At 36.0% G+C, this 18,210-nt stretch overlaps 1 protein-coding gene across 26 annotated transcripts in view; it reads left to right on the top strand.

Moving 5' to 3' along the window:
- Positions 1–18,210, top strand: part of PCM1 (pericentriolar material 1) — an 83,215-nt gene that overhangs the window by 26,359 nt on the left and 38,646 nt on the right. For all 26 annotated transcript variants that reach the window (XM_034647723.1, XM_034647727.1, XM_034647730.1 and 23 more), the window contains 15 exons: positions 377–486; positions 2,060–2,276; positions 4,793–4,994; positions 5,937–6,110; positions 6,640–6,797; positions 6,918–7,153; positions 8,471–8,625; positions 8,772–8,901; positions 9,908–10,048; positions 10,536–10,726; positions 12,346–12,549; positions 13,895–14,114; positions 14,218–14,363; positions 14,871–15,061; positions 17,139–17,310. In XM_034647723.1, the coding sequence (XP_034503614.1) occupies positions 377–486; positions 2,060–2,276; positions 4,793–4,994; positions 5,937–6,110; positions 6,640–6,797; positions 6,918–7,153; positions 8,471–8,625; positions 8,772–8,901; positions 9,908–10,048; positions 10,536–10,726; positions 12,346–12,549; positions 13,895–14,114; positions 14,218–14,363; positions 14,871–15,061; positions 17,139–17,310 (2,647 nt within the window). The remainder of the gene's footprint in view (positions 1–376; positions 487–2,059; positions 2,277–4,792; positions 4,995–5,936; positions 6,111–6,639; positions 6,798–6,917; positions 7,154–8,470; positions 8,626–8,771; positions 8,902–9,907; positions 10,049–10,535; positions 10,727–12,345; positions 12,550–13,894; positions 14,115–14,217; positions 14,364–14,870; positions 15,062–17,138; positions 17,311–18,210) is intronic.

The raw sequence follows: 18,210 nt of genomic DNA, 5'->3' as shown, positions 1-18,210 counted from the left end.
TCAGTATCAGCTGTGCTTTTTCAGATTAACCACTTTCCCTGCCACTCCCCCAACCCAACCTGATAGGCCTGTCCTCTCTTTCACTGAGTCATTATTCTTCATTGGAATGTAGCAATATCCCTCCTTGAATGATGGGACAGAAAAAGATGAACTGCTATACTAGAGTTTTCTGTGTCCCTGTTTTCAGGTTAGATGGAAATTTCTATTAAAATGATTGTTTAGGAGATAAATCTGAGGGTTAACTAGTTTTAAATTATGTTAGGTAGGATTTTTTAAAATTCTCCCCCCTCCCCCGAATTTATTTTTAGCTTCTCAGAAATTGAAAAGGCATATTAATTTGTTTGCTTTAATGAATAGTTGTTAATTTTCTTTCCAGTTGTAACAGAAACTACAGGTAGCCTATCTGGAGTTAGTATTACCTCTGAACTAAATGAAGAATTGAATGATTTAATTCAGCGTTTTCATAATCAGCTTCGTGATTCTCAGGTAATTTAAATTTTTTAGTATAGTTGAGTTTAAAATCATATTAATTAAACCAGTGGTTCCCAAACTTCACTATTGCATAAACATCAGCTGGCATTTTCTTTAAAAAAAAAATATAGTTTTCTGATCAGTGGGATCCCCTCACTCCCAAAGTATGTATGGTTCATATAGTTGAGGTGGGCTTTCCCACTGTGTGATTCCACTGCTGGTATTCTGGGGACTATACTTGGAGAAACACTAAATTAGAGGAAAATCTATGTTGAATGCAGTGATAGGTGAAACTTTCTTCTTGTATGCTACTAGATAATACGTTCTTTTTTTCTCTCAAAGATTCTTTATGGTCATAACTTTTAAAGCTTAAGTTATATTTGAATCTATGTCCTTAAATATTTTACTAACAATTTTGGAGAAAGTTCCTAAGTTTAATTTCAGAGTTAATAAGTGTTACAATTTGATGACCTTTGTAAATAATGATTTAAATGCAAATTTCAATCTATGGGCCTTGAGTAAGAAAGGGTGAATTTTTACCTCTTCACTGGAAATGAGTATGAAGATTCAATGTCCCCTGTCTGTTGACCAGGTAAAAATAAATGAAAATGGTCTACCACTTTGTAGAATTATTTAGCAATATCTAGCACATTTTTTTGGTGACCCTGCAAATGCCCCATCTTAGAGAAATTCTTCACATGGTCACAAGGAGATATATATACAAGAATGTTCATGGCAGGTTTTGTTAATAGCAAAAATCTAGAAACAATCTAAATGTCCATAAACAGGAAAATGGATTAATAAACTATGATATACACATAGAGTGAAATCTTACATCCAGTTACAGTAAATGAGCCAGAGTTAATAAATGAAAAACATGAGTTTAAGAAGGATACCACTTGGCTGATGTTTAAAAATGCATGAAGGATGTATATCTTGTGTAGGTACAATAAAATATAAACATATATGATGATGGTAGACACCTAATTCCAGATTGTGTTTATCTCTGGAGGGAGTAATGAGATTGGGGGTTGGTATGTATAGCGCTTTAGTTATATCTGTAATGTTATATTTCTCTTTAAAAAAAAAAAGAATTGATGCTAATGTGGCAAAATGTTGAAATTTAAGCTCAGTGATGTTTATTCATTTTATGATTTCATAAGCCTTAGTGGATTTTTGAATTTTTTTTAATGGAGGATCATAGGAAAGAAGTGGTTAGGAAAAACTGACAGATTAAGAAGTTAAAGTTTATGATGGTGATTCTAAAAAGATGGCAAGAGAGAGAATGAGATTTTTGAAACTTTATATAAGGTATGATATTTCTAGCACTTAATTTGGATCCAGATGGTAATTCAGTCCAGTGAATTCAAGACCACTGCATAGTAATGTGTGTCCATAAAACCATATAGATGTTATAGTGGCACATCAGAAAATAATATGTAATTTGGAAATTGGAGAGGCATATGCTTACCCACCAGCACACTCTAGGCAAATATTTATCACTTTTTATAAAGAGTATTTATGTGTTTTAAAATGAGAATGAAACCTTTCATTGCCTTGGTGCTCTTCTTTTTTTATTTTAAATAAGCCTCCAACTGTTCCAGACAATAGAAGACAAGCAGAAAGTCTTTCATTAACTAGGGAGGTTTCCCAGAGCAGGAATCCATCAGTTTCAGAACACTTACCTGATGAGAAAGTACAACTTTTTAGCAAAATGAGAGTATTACAGGAAAAGAAACAAAAAATGGACAAACTCCTTGGAGAACTTCATACACTTCGAGATCAACATCTGAACAATTCATCATGTAAGTAAAGCTGGCTCGGCAATATTAGGTAGAGGACACATGAGTATATGTGCTGGCATGCAGTAGTTAATTTAGTAAATATCTGGTGAATGAATGAACTCATAGTTCCTCAAGAAAATTACAATATTTGAGGGGAGATAGGACTTGCATGGGAAAGTTCTTAAGCAGCAAGGCAATATATGATGATAACCAAATAGATGGTATAGATCTGTTCTATAATTCACTAAAAGGAAAAAATAAACTTGGGCCTTGAAAAATTGGTAGGATTTTAATTCAGGGTAAAGAAAAAGAGAAGGTAAACTATTAGATACTTGAACATATATTACTGGATTTTTTAGCATATTCAAATTTTCCCTTAAAGGAAAGCTAATCCAAATTGGTACTTTGATCTAAAAACTATCAAACCGATTTAGAAAGTATTTATTAAAAAAAAAAAAAGACATGAAAAACATATAGTACATATGGTTTAGTGCAGAAAATTTACAACTTAACACAGTTTATAACTTGTAGACCATGTAAACTGCAAAAAGTTTATAACTTTTGTGACACCTGGGTGGCTTATTTGGTTGGGTGTCTGCCTTTGGCTCAGTTGTGATCCCGGGGTCCTGGGATTGAGTCCCAAGTTGGGCTCCTTGCTCAGTGGGGAGCCTGCTTCTCCCTCTGCATCCTGCTCCCCATGCTTGTGCTCTCTCTCTGACAAATAAAAAATTTTTAAAAAGTTTATAACTTTTTTGAAATATATAAATAGTCATCTTAGGAGGAATAGGAAAAGCATGGTCATACTAGTTACACTTTAGGAGCCACCTTTTCTGCTGCACATATGTTTTACTTCTGTCTAACTGAGATCCAGTTACTAGTCCTCATTTGCTGTCTTCACACCTTCTCAAGCCTCGTCCTTGCCTCTTACCCAAACAGTTAGTAATAGGAGCTCTAGCATGGGAAACTTATCAGTAGGGTCAACCCTAGCTAGTCATAATTCTTCAACATTCCAAGTGCTGTCTTATTAAAGAAAAGACAAGGAATAGAAAAAACATCTCTGGAGTCCCGGTTCCTTATTCTTACCCATCTTCTGTTTCTCTGCTGTCCGCCCCCCAAAAAACACCTTAATATCTTTTCCTGAAACATCCTCCTTTCTTTTCCCAGACCTCTGCTAGTCTCTCCTCCTCTAGAGTATAATCTAATCCCAATGCTTTTTATTTTTTTTAAAGATTTTATTTACTTATTAGAGAGCAAAAGTACAAGCAAGGGGAAGGGGCAGATGGAGAGGGAGAAGCAGGCTCCCCACTGAGCAGGGAGTCCAATGCAGGGCTTGATCCCAGGACGCTGGTATCATGACCTGAGCTGAAGGCAAATGCTTAACCGACTGAGCCACCCAGGTGCCCCCCACCCCCAGCCCAATGCTTATCTTCTACAGATGGACACAGCTAAGAAAAACTTAAAATTTGAAAGTTGTACTGAAGGCCTGGTGGTCAGTTTTATATGCATGATAAAGTAGCACTCTGCCTACTGATGACTCTGGGAAACAGTGGGGAACAGTCGGAAAGCAGCAGCAAACGGTAGAACAGTCAAGGAATGGAGCAAAGACACCACTGGAAACCAGTTGTAGCAATTCATAATGTGAGCAACGTATAATGGTTGTCCCTGTGAGAAAGAGATAAATGATAGTAGTTTTAAAGCGATGGAGGGAGAGAAGTGCAAAGATTCTTAATCTTCATTCATTGCCCTTGAAGGCATAAGGTATCTTTGTCTGATCTGTGTGGACAGAAAAGTAATTAATGTGTAGTTCAAGAACTATAGAAGATAAGCCATCATCTAATCAGAAGATTTTGTTGAGTTGTATTTCATGGTATGAATGTACTATAGTCACTTTAAGTTTATCTTTTGGAACAAGGAAGATCCATCTTGGAGACCAGATAAAGTTACTCTGAGCTGTGGATTTGGAATATTCTTTGGGGCCTAATCCCCTAGGGTTGTAAAGATTTGTAGATGGTGTACTGAACATCATACACATTTGCCCTGTTTTTGTTTTTTAAAGATTTTATTTATTTGACAGAACACAAGCAGGGGGTGCAGCAGAGGGAGAGGGACAAGCAGACTCCCCACTGAGCAGGGAGCCCAATGTGGGGCTTGATCCCAGGACCCTGGGATCATGACCTGAGCCAAAGGTAGCCACTTAACCGACTGAGCCACCCAGGTGCCCCACATTTGCCCTATTTAACTTAACCTATAATCAGGTTTATCAGAAGGGTATACTGGTTACTTGTTAAGGTAGAATATAATAGTTTTTGTCAATTTCCACCTTGTCTTTATTTTTTCCTTTCTGTTTTAAGTCTGTTTGGTTGAATAAGTGGCCTGGCTATTAATATCCTTAAGTTTCTGAAATTTAAAGCTGCAGAATTTAAGATGTTAATGACTTCTACTTTTTATTTTTATATGTAAGCAAACTAAGTGTTTGATGCTGTATTTGTTTATTTATGGTAACTGGCTTTTTTTTTTTTTTTTTTTTTTTTTTGTAGTCGTGCCTTCTTCAGCCTCTCCACAAAGAAGTGTGGATCAGAGAAGTACAACTTCAGGTCCCTCTGCTCCTGTAGGCTTAGCACCAGTTGTCAATGGAGAATCCAATAGCTTCACGTCATCTGTTCCTTATCCTGCTGCTTCTCTAATTTCTCAGAATGAGAGTGAAAATGAGGGACATCTAAATCCAACTGAGAAACTCCAGTAAAATATTTTTACAAACATTGTTTACATAGAATAGAATTGAATAATGGGGATAAATTACGGTTTTTTTCTTTGATTGTTGAAAATTCTGGAAAAACTGAACTTACGTAATATAATATTCTTAAACGAAGAGGTGGTAGAAGTGTGTGTGTGTGTGTGAGTGTGTGTGTGAGTGTGAGTGAGTGAGATCTCTGCATTTTTTTGAGTTGTCCAGGAGAAATGTGACATTGTAATACAGGTAATTTTTGTGAGCTAATGCATTCCCATTTTCCAGCTAAACGATTAGAAATAGCTGGGATTGCATTAAGAGATTTTTATATTCAAATGATTCTAAATTCATAGCCCAGGCCCTAGAATCATAAAGCCCTGAGATTGTATCTCACAAGGCTGTGTGACCATGGACAAATAACTTGTCCTCGCTAAGCTTCTGTTTCTTCATCTACAAAATAGGAATAATAATATATCTGTTCATAAAGGTATTTTACAGATTAAAAAACATTGGCATAGTTTCTGGCACTAAATAGAAACTCAACAAACTTAATATTTTGGGTAAACATATTGTACACTTTATAGATCTCTATGTGTTACAGATCAGGAACCTTCTGTAAATGCCTAATAGTGTCTGCATTCCTGATTTGCCTGAGAGGTAGTATTTAAGTTGAATATTCAGTACTTCACTATTTATTAAGAAACCAAGTCTGCTTCAAGTGAACACTTGAAACATTTTTGTTAAAAATGCTTTTGTCTCTAATAGGACATAAGAAAATTGAGTGATGAGATATTGAGTGAGCTATTCTCAAATTAAATTCATTACTTTATAGTCACACCTGGGGATATCTGACTAGACCTGAATTTTGTCTGTGCTGGCTGCTTTCATATGGAAATACTGCATGCTTTATTTTGCTAAAATGGGTATTGTATATACATTTTGTTGTTTTTCAGGAAGTTAAATGAAGTTCGAAAGAGATTGAATGAACTAAGAGAATTAGTTCATTATTATGAACAAACATCAGATATGATGACAGATGCTGTAAATGAAAACACAAAAGATGAAGAAACTGAAGAGTCAGACTACGATTCTGAACATGAAAACTCTGAACCGGTTACTAACATTCGGTAAGAACTTGAAGTTTATTTCTCTAACATGTACCTTCCAACTGAATGCTTCTAATATGGAACAGAAAAACCTCAGTAGAGTGCTACTTGCTTTTTACTTAAGCTTTTCTCCTGTAAATCTGCTTAAGTCTCCTATTTTGGCCAGTGTAATCTTACTTGCCCTGTAAAGAAAAACAAATACAGAAGCAGTGAGTACAGTACTTTAGTAAATTTGCTGTTTGTTAGAGCAAATGCAAGTAAATCATAAGAAGTATCTAACTTAACATTTTCCTATCTCCTTATTTTTAGGTATAACTTTGATTTTTGGGGTGTTTTCTTCTTAAATTTCCAAATGGCAGAAGTTTTTGAAAAGCAAAAGCCAGTTATTCAGAGTATGAATTTAAATGGAGAAATAGCCAGTGATGTTCATAGTTCGGAATTATTTTATCAGCAGTTCTAAAACTTTGATTTTTCTTTCTCTTTCTTTCTTTCTTTCTTTCTTTTTTTTTTTTTTACTTTAAATAACCTCAGGCTGTTTTCTTTCTTTTAGAAATCCACAAGTAGCTGCCACTTGGAACGAAGTAAATAGTAATTCTAATGCACAGTGTGTTTCTAATAATAGAGAGGGGAGATCAGTTAATTCTAACTGTGAAAATAACAACAGATCTGCTGCCAACATAAGGCCACTGAACATGCCTCCTTCTTTAGGTAGGATTGACTGTTGATGGATAATTTTGCCATATTGTTTTTTTGAAGTGGATTTTCTTTCATTCATACTCTTCTTAAATTTATTAGATTGTTGGTTTCATTGATACATGCTTTCAACAGATTGTCACTATAATAGAGAAGGAGAACAGGGGATTCATGGCACGCAAGGTGAAGATGATGAAGAAGAAGAGGAAGAAGCCGAAGATGAGGGAGTCAGTGGAGCTTCCTTAACTAGTCATAGGAGCAGTCTGGTTGATGAGGCTCCAGAAGATGCTGAATTTGAACAGAAGATCAATAGACTTATGGCTGCAAAACAGAAACTAAGACAGTTGCAAGATCTTGTTGCTATGGTACAGGTAAATACTGCTTGATTTTTTTCAAAAGACTCTGTGTTAAAACATAATTCTTGAGTCACTTTTAGCATTGGAGTTGATATTCAGTTGTTCAGGTACCTTCTCACTGCCTTCTGAAACATCAGGCAGATTTGTATTTTTTTTCTTGTACTTTAATTTTTCCACTTTTTATTGTGTGAGAAGACCTCATAATGCAGCTTCTCTGTTCTTGAATCCCAACCCAGTTTCTTTTCAATCTTCTTGTCCATACTAGGAATGAATTAGGCTAATTTTTAGATGAATAAGAATACCAAATAACACCATCTACAAACTTAAAATTGCCTGGCCAGTTTTATAATTGAGTCAGCTACAACTCTTTAAGGTTTTATTAGAATGATATTTCCAAAGGTTAAAGTTTCAGTTGAGGTCTTCAGGGAAAGCATGAGTAAATATAAAATTATATAGAGTTAAATGTTTTTTAAAAAACGCAGTAGTTCACCCCAACAACGTCCCCCGCCCCCCCCCTCACTAAGTACATTCATTTTAACAGAAGATGTGGACCTACCCTTAGGAAGCTAAGAACTTTAGTTGTTTTTTCAGAAGTCATGATAGATGTGAGATATTTTCATTTGTTTTTGTATTATGAGCCATTGGCACTGGTTTGGCAAACTAAAGACCAAAGTGAGAGAATAGAAAATTGTAAGCAAGTGACAGTGGACGGGACATTGATTATTTGAAATTGTTAGTGTAAAAGTTACGTTTTAAAGGGCACTTGGGTGGCTTGGTCGGTTAAGCACCTGACTCTTGGTTTTGGCTCAGGTTGTGATCTCAGGGTTGGGCTGCGCTCAGTACAGTTTGCCTGAGATTCTCTCCATCTCCCTTCTCCCCTCCGCCTACTCGTGTTTTCTTTCTCTCTTCCTTTCAAATAAATAAGTAAAGAAAGAAAGAAAGAAAATCTTTTTAAAAAATTACATTCTAAGAAAAATTATCTAGTATCAGGAGTTCCCATCTCTGATGGTGTGTTTCTGATCTTTTTTGTATATCTCTACAAAGCTATTCTTTGATAGCTCAGTATCTGGTCAAGATAAGAAAAGACAACTTATCATTAGTCATTAGTGGGTCATTGGCAGCTCAGATTATAAATGTACTTTTTTGTTGTTTTAGTACTTCATTTGCTGCCATTGGTAGAGGATGAGCTTCAGTGTTCTCTAAAAATCATGTACTTAATCTACTGCTTTAATTTTTATGTTATGTAAATTTTACAGGATAATGGTATTTAAAGTATGAATTGGATGATGTCTTTAGAGCACAAGATTATTTTAATTTAATGATGCTTTTTAGGATGATGATGCAGCAGATCATGCAGTTATCTCTACCAATACTTCGAATTTGGATGATTTCTACCCAGCAGAAGAAGACAACAAACAAAATGCAAATAACACTAGAGGAAATGCCAATAAAACACAGAAAGATGCCGGAATAAATGAGAAGGCAAGGTATGTTAAGCTCATGGGTTTCATTTAATAGAAATTCAGTGCTTATAGAGAAGGTACTTCCTGGACTAGGTTCTATATTAGGTCATGCTTAATGCTGTCATCAGATTTAACTGGAGTCTGCAAATGTAATGTCAATTTAATTATAGAGAGAAATTTTATGAGGCTAAACTACAGCAGCAACAGAGAGAACTCAAACAATTGCAGGAAGAAAGAAAGAAACTGATTGAGATTCAAGAGAAAATTCAAGCATTGCAGAAGGCATGTCCTGACTTACAGGTAAGTAGGAACTTTCTTCTTTCCATTTGTATAAAAAAATGTTTAAAACCTAATGTCATTGGAAAAACAAAACAAAACAAAACTAATGTCATTGGAAAGTACTCTTGCCTTTTCTAGTACTGAGGTGACACAATTATACCAATATTATGATTAATAAAATGGATGAACTAGTGAAAGGGGTTAGGTATGTACTTTTACACTACGAAAAATAGCACATAGGATTTGACTGTGATTACTTCTATCTTTTCACTTGTTGGGCTAGCTACTTTAGATACAGAACATGAGTATTTATAACTATTATATTAAAATATTCTGCTTTCAGCTTTGCATTTAAGGGAATAGCATTTCCATCTTTTATTGGCCCATAATTACATAATAAAGCCCTTAAACCATCATGAATTATCTAAGGAAATTAATTAAAATATTTACAGTTTGCTTATTAAACTTGGAGTCTAAACAGAATGAGTAGTCTTTGACCATGTCAGGTAATCAGGAGTAGGAGTAAAGCTAATACAGGAAGTGAACACCAGTTCTTTATGAGATTTTTCTTAAAATGTTTTGGGTAGCTTTATTCCCCAGTCAGGTTTTGTTTTCAAAGAAAGGGAAACCCATCAAATGCTGTTTCTCTGTAATGGTTTTTTTCGTTTTTTTTCCCCTAGACTCTTAACCTTTTCTACTTTATCTAATCCTTTTCCCTTCTCCCTAGTCTAGTGTCTGGAGGAATATACATGAGAGTTGGGTTGAGTATATGAAATTTTCCACAGTAGCATTTTATCCCTCTTTTCTCTTGTTCCTGAGGCTTGGCTGCTACTCATCCACTTTACCCTGTGTTTTCATCTTTGTTTTCTTATATCAGGCTTTCTTTAGATCATGATGGCAATTGAGGTCTGATATAACAAATTAAATATGGTACTAGAGCCCCAAAGAAATGGTAAAATAACTGCTTTTATGAAATTAACATAATCGCTTTAATTCCTCATAATGGCTTTTACTAATCCTTTTTTAGCTGTCAGCCACTAGTGCGGGTAATTGTCCCACAAAAAAATATATCCCAGCTGTTACTTCAACCCCAGCTGTTAATGGAAATGAAACCAGTACAAGCAAATCTGGTTTTGAGCCTGAAGATTCTTCAGTAGTAGATAACGAGGTATTGTATATTGTACCTGTCTTTCCCGAGTCTTATGTCACATCTTAAAGAAGGAAAACTGAATATCTGTGAAACATGTTTTTAAATGCAGCCTGTTTTGTGTCTTTTAGTTGGGAAGAAGTTGGGATCTTTTCAAAATAATTTCAAAATTATGCAAATATTTGGCAGAATTGTATTTAAGGGATAGTTGCAGTGGACAGTAATCATTTCCGTTAGACCTGTTCTTTTGCCTTTTATTTATATGTGATTTGTAGAAAACATTATAATTTTCTCTAAATAGAAGATGAAGTATATTTAGCCACTACTTGCTTTCATTAAGAATTAATGCCTAATTTTTTCTTACTCATCACGAAAATACTATTTTAACCATGGGATATCTTAGTGTAAAAAGGATTGAGTAAGAATAGAAGTCTTTGTATTTTAATCATTAAGGCTAAAACAAATCCAAATATTTATACTAACTTGACTCTGTCTTTTAAAATAATAGCTGTGGTCAGAAATGCGAAGACATGAGATGTTAAGGGAAGAGCTACGACAGAGAAGAAAGCAGCTTGAAGCGCTCATGGCTGAACATCAGAGGAGGCAAGGTCTGGCTGAAACTACATCTCCTGTGGCTGTGTCACTGAGAAGTGATGGGTCTGAGAACCTGTGTACGCCTCAACAGAGTAGAACAGAAAAGTAAGAGAGGTGTTTAAATCTTCTAACATCACCTAAGGCATGTAGGGTGGGCAGCTTCATTTCCCCTCTCAGCTCAAATCTGCTGTTTCATTGAGGCTACTGTTTAAGCATCACCTTCGTGACTCAGTTTAACTAAATCCAGCTATTTTTTATTCTAACTTCGCAAGGCACTGGATCAAATGGTGATACAGATTTTCTTGAGTGTATAATCCTTATTTTCTTAGTTAAGTTTTAAGCTTATTAAAGTGAAACGCTCATTACTTTGTAGAACTTACCTATCAGGCCAGAAATAAGCATATTTTTACCTAAATGAGGAGTCTCCCATTTGTATATTTCCTAAGGATTAGGAAATTTAGTTTTGGGGTGCCTTGGGTGGCTCAGTCGGTTAAGCATCTGACTCTTAATACCAGCTCAGGTCATGATCTCTCCCTCTACCCTCCTCACCCCTCATATCCTCTTTGCATGCTTGCACTCTCTCTCTCTCTCTCAAAAATAAAAAAAATAAAAAAGTAATGCTTTTAAAAAAATTTAGTTTTTAGGATTTACATTTGGAATTTCCATATTTAGATTATTTCTAAAAAATTGGCCATCTGTAAGGTCCATTAATTACTTATCTATATGGGAGTATTCAGAGCCAGCATTTTGAAATTCAAATTCATTGTGACCTTACCTTTTGATAGCCTCAGATAGCATTTCTGGAATGTTACACAAAACTTCTCTTCCTCATAGAAGAACTTGTTCTGTTTTGAAGGCCCAAATGCACTTTTTTTTTTTTTTTTAAAGATTTTATTTATTTATTTGACAGAGATAGAGACCGCCAGCGAGAGAGGGAACACAAGCAGGTGGAGTGGGAGAGGAAGAAGCAGGCTCATCGGAGGAGCCTGACGTGGGGCTCGATCCCATAACGCCGGGATCACGCCCTGAGCCGAAGGCAGACGCTTAACTGCTGTGCCACCCAGGCGCCCCAGCCAAATGCACTTTCTTTATCAAATTATATCTATAGTATTTTTTTCTGTTCTGAGTACCACACATCTGAGCTTTAGAAAAGTTCTTTGGATAGTTTTGATGAGCATCTAGGTTTGGGAACCATGGCTCTAGAATTGTGCTTTCTGGTGTGGCAGCTGTTACATTACCTATATGTACGTACTTATTTAAATTAAAATTAAATAAAATTAATAACTCATTTTCTCAGTCACACCAGCCATATTTTAAGTGCTCATTAGCCATGTGTACCTAGTGGTTACTGTATTGAATACATTCGTATAGATCATTATTACTATTGCAGAAAGTTCTTTTGGGCAGCTCTGATCTAGAAAACTGTTGCTCAGGGATGAGTTAAAAATTGAGGGGGTTTAGTTTAGGAAAAAACTCTAAGGGATACAAGTACTATTTTAATTTATTTGAAGAATTGTTTTGTGGAAGGCAGAGTAAACATTCCAAAAATCAGTGGAGAGAGTACTACCCATCTTGGTACTATAATTCAGTGAAATTTTATAAACAGGTAAACATGTTTCATATGCATACATATGTACATGGTACAATGTCTGGCACATAATAGATGATAAAGTATTTAGCTGACCTCCAAAATGATCTCTTATTTTTTGTCTCTTAATCTCTAGAACAATGGCAACTTGGGGAGGTTCTACCCAGTGTGCCCTGGATGAAGAAGGAGATGAAGATGGTTACCTTTCTGAAGGAGTTGTTCGGACAGATGAGGAGGAGGAAGAAGAAGAGCAAGATGCCAGTTCCGATGATAACTTTTCTGTGTATCCTCCTAACAGTGCGAATCATAACTCTTACAACGTAAAAGAAACTAAGAATAGGTTCGTTTCACTGTTTTAACTTTTTGTTTGATTTCTGAAGTCTCAGGCCTTTGTGACACTAAGCACTTTCCTGATTCTCCGAACCAACTGGGTATCATAATTCAGTTGTGACATTAACTACTTGGAATTAGGGCACATGCCATGAGTTAATCGCTCAGTTTCACAAGATTGCCCTCACTTGCCATTGAAAGTCCCAAGTCTCCATGTGCTCACACTTCTGTCTGACTTTGCTAAAAATTTGGGGGTTCCCACAAGCCCTCCTCAGGTTTCATAATTTGCTGGAACAACTCACAAATTCTGCCTATTATAAAGGATGCAACTCACCAGTGGCCAAATGGAAGAGATGCATAGGGCAAGGACTGGGTGGAGGAAGGGGTGCAGAGCTTTCATGTTCTCTCTGGGTGTGCCACCCTCCTAGCACTTCAGTGTGTTCACCAACTCAGAAGCTCTCCTAACCAGCTTGGTAAGGAGTTTTTGTGGAAGTTTCATTCCCTAGGCACAACTGATTAAATCATTGGCCATTGACATTAAATTCACTCTAGCCCCTCCCCCTCTTGAAGTTGGAGGTGGGGCTGGAAGTTCCAGCCCTATAAACGCCTGGTTGATTTTTCTAGTGACCAGTCCCCCTCATGAAGCTCTTTAGGTCCTGCCAAGTTATTAGCATAAACTTAGCTGTGGTTGAAAGGAGTCCATTATGAATAACAAAAGACACTTCTGCCTCTCAGAGATGACAAGAGTTTGGGGAGCTCTATGCTGGGAACTTGGGACAAAGACCAAATATATTTTGTATCGTATCATAAGAGTTTTGTCAAGGTAGATCCCAAATAGACTGGATCAAGAGTCCTAAGCTTTGATCTCGGCTCCTGTTTTGGGGAGTTAAGCAGAACTGAAAATCATAGATACTGAAAAAGACCTAGCAACAAAATATTCATTATATTGTTATTTCTAACAGTGAAATATGTTTCATGAATAAAAGATGGTAAAGTAGTTTCACTTGATGATAGAATGTCATGTGGCTAAGTTTAAAGCATGAAGAATGGAAAAATGCTCACGATATAATAAAATATTTTCATTTTGTAGAATACAGAATTACATGGGTACTTTTGTGTAAGACATAAGCAAAAAAAAAAAAAGAAAAGAAAAGAAAATTTAAGAATGATAATTGCCCAAGGCTAGAAATCTGGAATTCCCTTCCCTTCCACTTCCCCCTCATTTCCATACTTTTAAAGTCCTTTGAACTTAAACTTTGATCTTAAGAAAATATTGGTGTATGAACCATGGTATCAGGATTTACTGCCAGATTTTAAAAACCAGATGATGACCTAATGTTTTAAACCTGTGTTAGGTGGAAGAACAATCGTCCTTTTTCAGCAGATGGCAATTATCGTCCTTTAGCCAAGACAAGACAGCAGAATATCAGCATGCAGCGTCAGGAAAACCTTCGTTGGGTGTCAGAACTCTCTTACGTAGAGGAGAAAGAGCAGTGGCAAGAACAAATTAATCAGCTAAAGAAACAACTTGATTTCAGTGTGAATATTTGTCAGACTTTGATGCAAGACCAGCAGGTAAAGTTTACTATGAAAGTAAATTTTTTATACCTTGTTTTTGAAGCAGTGCACATTTTTCTCAAGTCATCAGTAACTATTATGACAATTTGTCTTTCTGTAGACGCTGTCTTGTCTGCTACAAACTCTTCTCACGGGTCCTTACAGTGTTATGCCTAGCAATGTTGCATCCCCTCAGGTCCACCTTATAATGCACCAGTTGAACCAGTGCTATACTCAGCTAACATGGCAACAGAATAATGTGCAAAGGTAATCTGTTTCTTAGAAGCAGTAAAACTGTATAGTAAATGCTAAAACTAAGCATGTTTTTAATAGTTATCTTCTGGGAGAAAAGGGCATGAGCAAAATTGAATATTGAAACATTCTCTATACCCAAGAATTTTATAAACAGTGATTTGCCTGATGTTCCCTATTAATGCTATAGACTTTAGTTTTTTAAAATTTTCAGTGTTCAGCTTCACACTTAGGTGAACTGTATGGTATGTAAATTATATCTCAATAAAGCTTTTAACAACAAAAGTTTCTTATAGTTATGCTTCCTATCTAGTCAAAGTAGAAAGTGCAGTTCTTGTTCCAAAGGCCAAGTTATTGAAGTAAGCCTGCAGGACAAGCAGATGTTTGTTGTAGTAAATATCAAAACAGTTCATCTCTTCTGCATGCTCTTGAATCACTTTTTACATGTATTTTTTCTGAAAGTATTGTAAACGAAGTTAATATAACTGATTTGTAGGTTACTGATTTCTTAAATATTTATAGGTTGAAACAAATGCTAAATGAACTTATGCGCCAACAAAATCAGCACCCAGAAAAACCTGGAAGCAAGGAAAGAGGCAGCAGCACATCACACCCTTCTTCTCCCAGTTTATTTTGTCCTTTCAGCTTTCCATCACAGCCTATAAATCTGTTTAACCTACCCGGGTTTACTAATTTTTCATCATTTGCACCAGGTAAGTGACTGAAAACTTAAGAGGAAAATAAATAAATGCAAAGTGCTTGAGAATACTGTCAGTTGCATGGAGTTTTATCAGTCTCTTCCAGAATGGTAGATCTATGCAAAGAAAGTACGAACTCTTCTATATTGATTCTTTATGGTGAAAACTTAAGTTTGAAATGGTTGCTAATGAAATTAAGTCAACTACTTACGAATGATTGCTTAGTCTTATACCTTTGAATTATTCAGCAACTATTTATTAAGGAAAAGGGGAATTAACTTATCCCATGGCTGCTGCACACCAGGCACTGTGTAAAACATGAGGAGAGTAAAGATGAATAAAACAATGCTCTTCTTGTCTTGGTAGGGAGATACGTTACTAGACTAAACCTTAGCTTAGGCTTAGATTTAATGTTATTTAGCTTTGGCTTTTATTCAGGCTTTTTTTCTACACCCATTATGTCTCAGTTACCATATAAATGGGATTCAAATGAGTAAAACATGCGTAAAGTAATTTAGAGTCTAATGGGGAAGCTAAGCATGTCAGTAGGTGCTTAGTGCAGTGCCCTGGGTGCGGGAACAGTGGTACAAATGAGGTGAGTGGCCTTTCCTTAGGGCAAGAGATTGTCAGGAAGTCCTCCCCCCGTCCCCCCTCCCGCCAGAAAGCATATTATTTAAAGAATGAACAGAATTTATTTCCAGTGATATTAGAGGAGAAAGGACTTTCTAATCAATCAGTGGGACCGCTTAGAGTTACAGAGCAATGAAACAGTATATCATGTAGGGAATGTAGAGGTCATTAAGTATGGCTAGTGTTCAGGGCCTTAGCAGGGGAAGAGTAATTGATGTGGCCGGAGAGCAGCAGAGACCTTTTGTGCAGTGCAAAGAAGCTTAGACTTTCTTTTGCCTCCCAGAAGGACCATTGAAGGTTTTTGAGGGGGATAACGTGAGAGTTCTATTTTAGGAATATCACACTAGTAATAGTGTTGCAGAGATTCGAGAGAGGAGCTGAGAGTATTGCTGGTGAATAGGAAACCAAAGGCTGTTGTAGTTACATCAGAGAAAGAACGATAGCTTGATCTAAGGCATTGGCAAGAGGGGTACAGAAGTAGGAGTAATTCAAAAGACTTTCTAGAGGTAGAATAAATTAGGTGATCAGTTAGATGAGGTGAGTCATGAAGGAGATGGAGTTGAAGGTGTTTGCCAGGGAATACAGGAGAAGAAGGGTTGGGAGGGCTGGAGGGCTTTGTGAATGTAAATCAATAAAAATAGCAGTGTATTTTCTTAGCAGGATTATAAAAACAATGGCATTAACAAATTTAACAAGTGTTTTAGTTTTTGAGCACTGATGAATATTGGCAGCAAACATTTTTTGAGTAGATTTCTAGATAACAGATAATATTAAAAATTGCACATGCAGTTCCTTTACCCTAATATGCTCCATGCCTGTGCCAGCCCTGGGTGAAGACTGTTCATTCTTCACAAATTAATTCTGTGAAGCCTTTTCTCACCGCCCACCCCACCCCCTGCCACCCAAGTTGTTAGTAGCCCCTTGCAAATACATCTGATACGGTACTGTATGGTAAGAACTTAGTTATATTCTATTTTCCCAGTTAAAGTTGAGTGGAGAGAATATAAGCTTTGGAGTTGTGCAGACCTGAGTTTGAACTGAGATCTGACCTGCTCTTCCATTTACTAGCTGTTTAATCTTTGAGCCAGTTTTCTCCCCGGTAGAATTAATATAATACCTATGTCATAGTGTTGTTTTGAGCTTTGAACGAAATAACAGATAAATAAATAATCCTCATCCCTTCAGAGCTAAAAGTTAGAAGTAATAGTACTTGACATTCATCAAATCACTGGGTACCGGACTCTCGTAGGCATTTACCTGTTTTTCCTTTAATCATCAATGCCAAAAATCCAGTGGGATGAACGGTAAACAGTGATTGAACAAATGAATGATAGTTTATTTTAACAGTTACTTGTTTTGGTGTATTTGAGTGGCACATTTAATTAAAACGGTCTTTTAATTTCATATTAAGGCCTTTAGGTACTTCTTTATTGTTGTCTTACCCCTTGCTTTTATTTATTAGGTATGAATTTCAGCCCTTTATTTCCTTCTAATTTTGGAGATTTTTCTCAGAATATTTCTACACCCACTGAACAACAGCAACCATTAGCCCAGAATTCTTCAGGGAAAACAGAATATATGGCTTTTCCAAAACCTTTTGAAAGCAGTTCTTCTATTGGAGCAGAAAAACAAAGGTACTTGATTGTGAACGTAATCCATTATTTTCTTAAATGTCACATTTGTGATTATATCTAATTATACGTTACTTGAAAATACAATTAGGAAGGGTGCTTGTTATTGTTTGGCTTGTTAGCATTGCAAATATTAAACTGATATCTTACCAGGTGTCTCTCAGGCATACACCTGCCACTAATCCTGATACAAGAAGTGTTCAGTGTTTTGATCAGAGTGGAAGGATAAGACCTGACCCGTATAGTGTAGCGTCTTTTGCCTTGATTTGATACCTGTGCTTAAGTTCACTTTAGGGCTGGAAACTAATATTAACTACTAGGTGAGAGTTTTAAAGTGATGGCTCCTTGAGTCACAGTTCCTGATTAGAGTAAGTTCTTAAAGCCTATCTAAATGTAATGTTGAGCACTATTAGATTATTGATAGATGCTGTCAGTCATAGTCAGGATTTCTTTCTCTGTTTCTCAATGTTAACATATTTTTTTCCTCAGTGTTACTATCTTTTAATATGGTAGTCTTCCCAAATGAAATTTTCGACTCAAATAGTGTAAAAGACTAGTTGGATTGAGTCAGGTCAATCATTCTGTATTTTTATAGCTACGTAAATAATGTTTGTAATGATTGTTGTAATCCAGAAAATGATTTTGATAGCCAGCTGGTAAAACTATAGTCTTTTTATTGTTATTTACTTTAGAAAAAATTTTTGGACGAATGAAAAATTAGAGGTCACTTCAGCGTAGTACTTCTGTAAGAACTACTCCTTAATTTTGTCTTTTGTAGCCATTTACAAATATAAAATTCATATTACTTTTCTCTTTAGTTTTGTGATTGGGCATGTCTTGAAGCACTTAAATAATCATCTTGGCACTATTTAATTATTAAATCATGGATTTTTTTTTTTTCTT

This window comes from Ailuropoda melanoleuca, chromosome 18, assembly GCF_002007445.2.
Source record: "Ailuropoda melanoleuca isolate Jingjing chromosome 18, ASM200744v2, whole genome shotgun sequence".
In the NCBI taxonomy this organism is placed as follows: domain Eukaryota; kingdom Metazoa; phylum Chordata; class Mammalia; order Carnivora; family Ursidae; genus Ailuropoda; species Ailuropoda melanoleuca.
The sequence above is the reverse complement of the archived record's forward strand: the minus strand, read 5'-3'. Positions and strand labels throughout refer to the sequence as shown.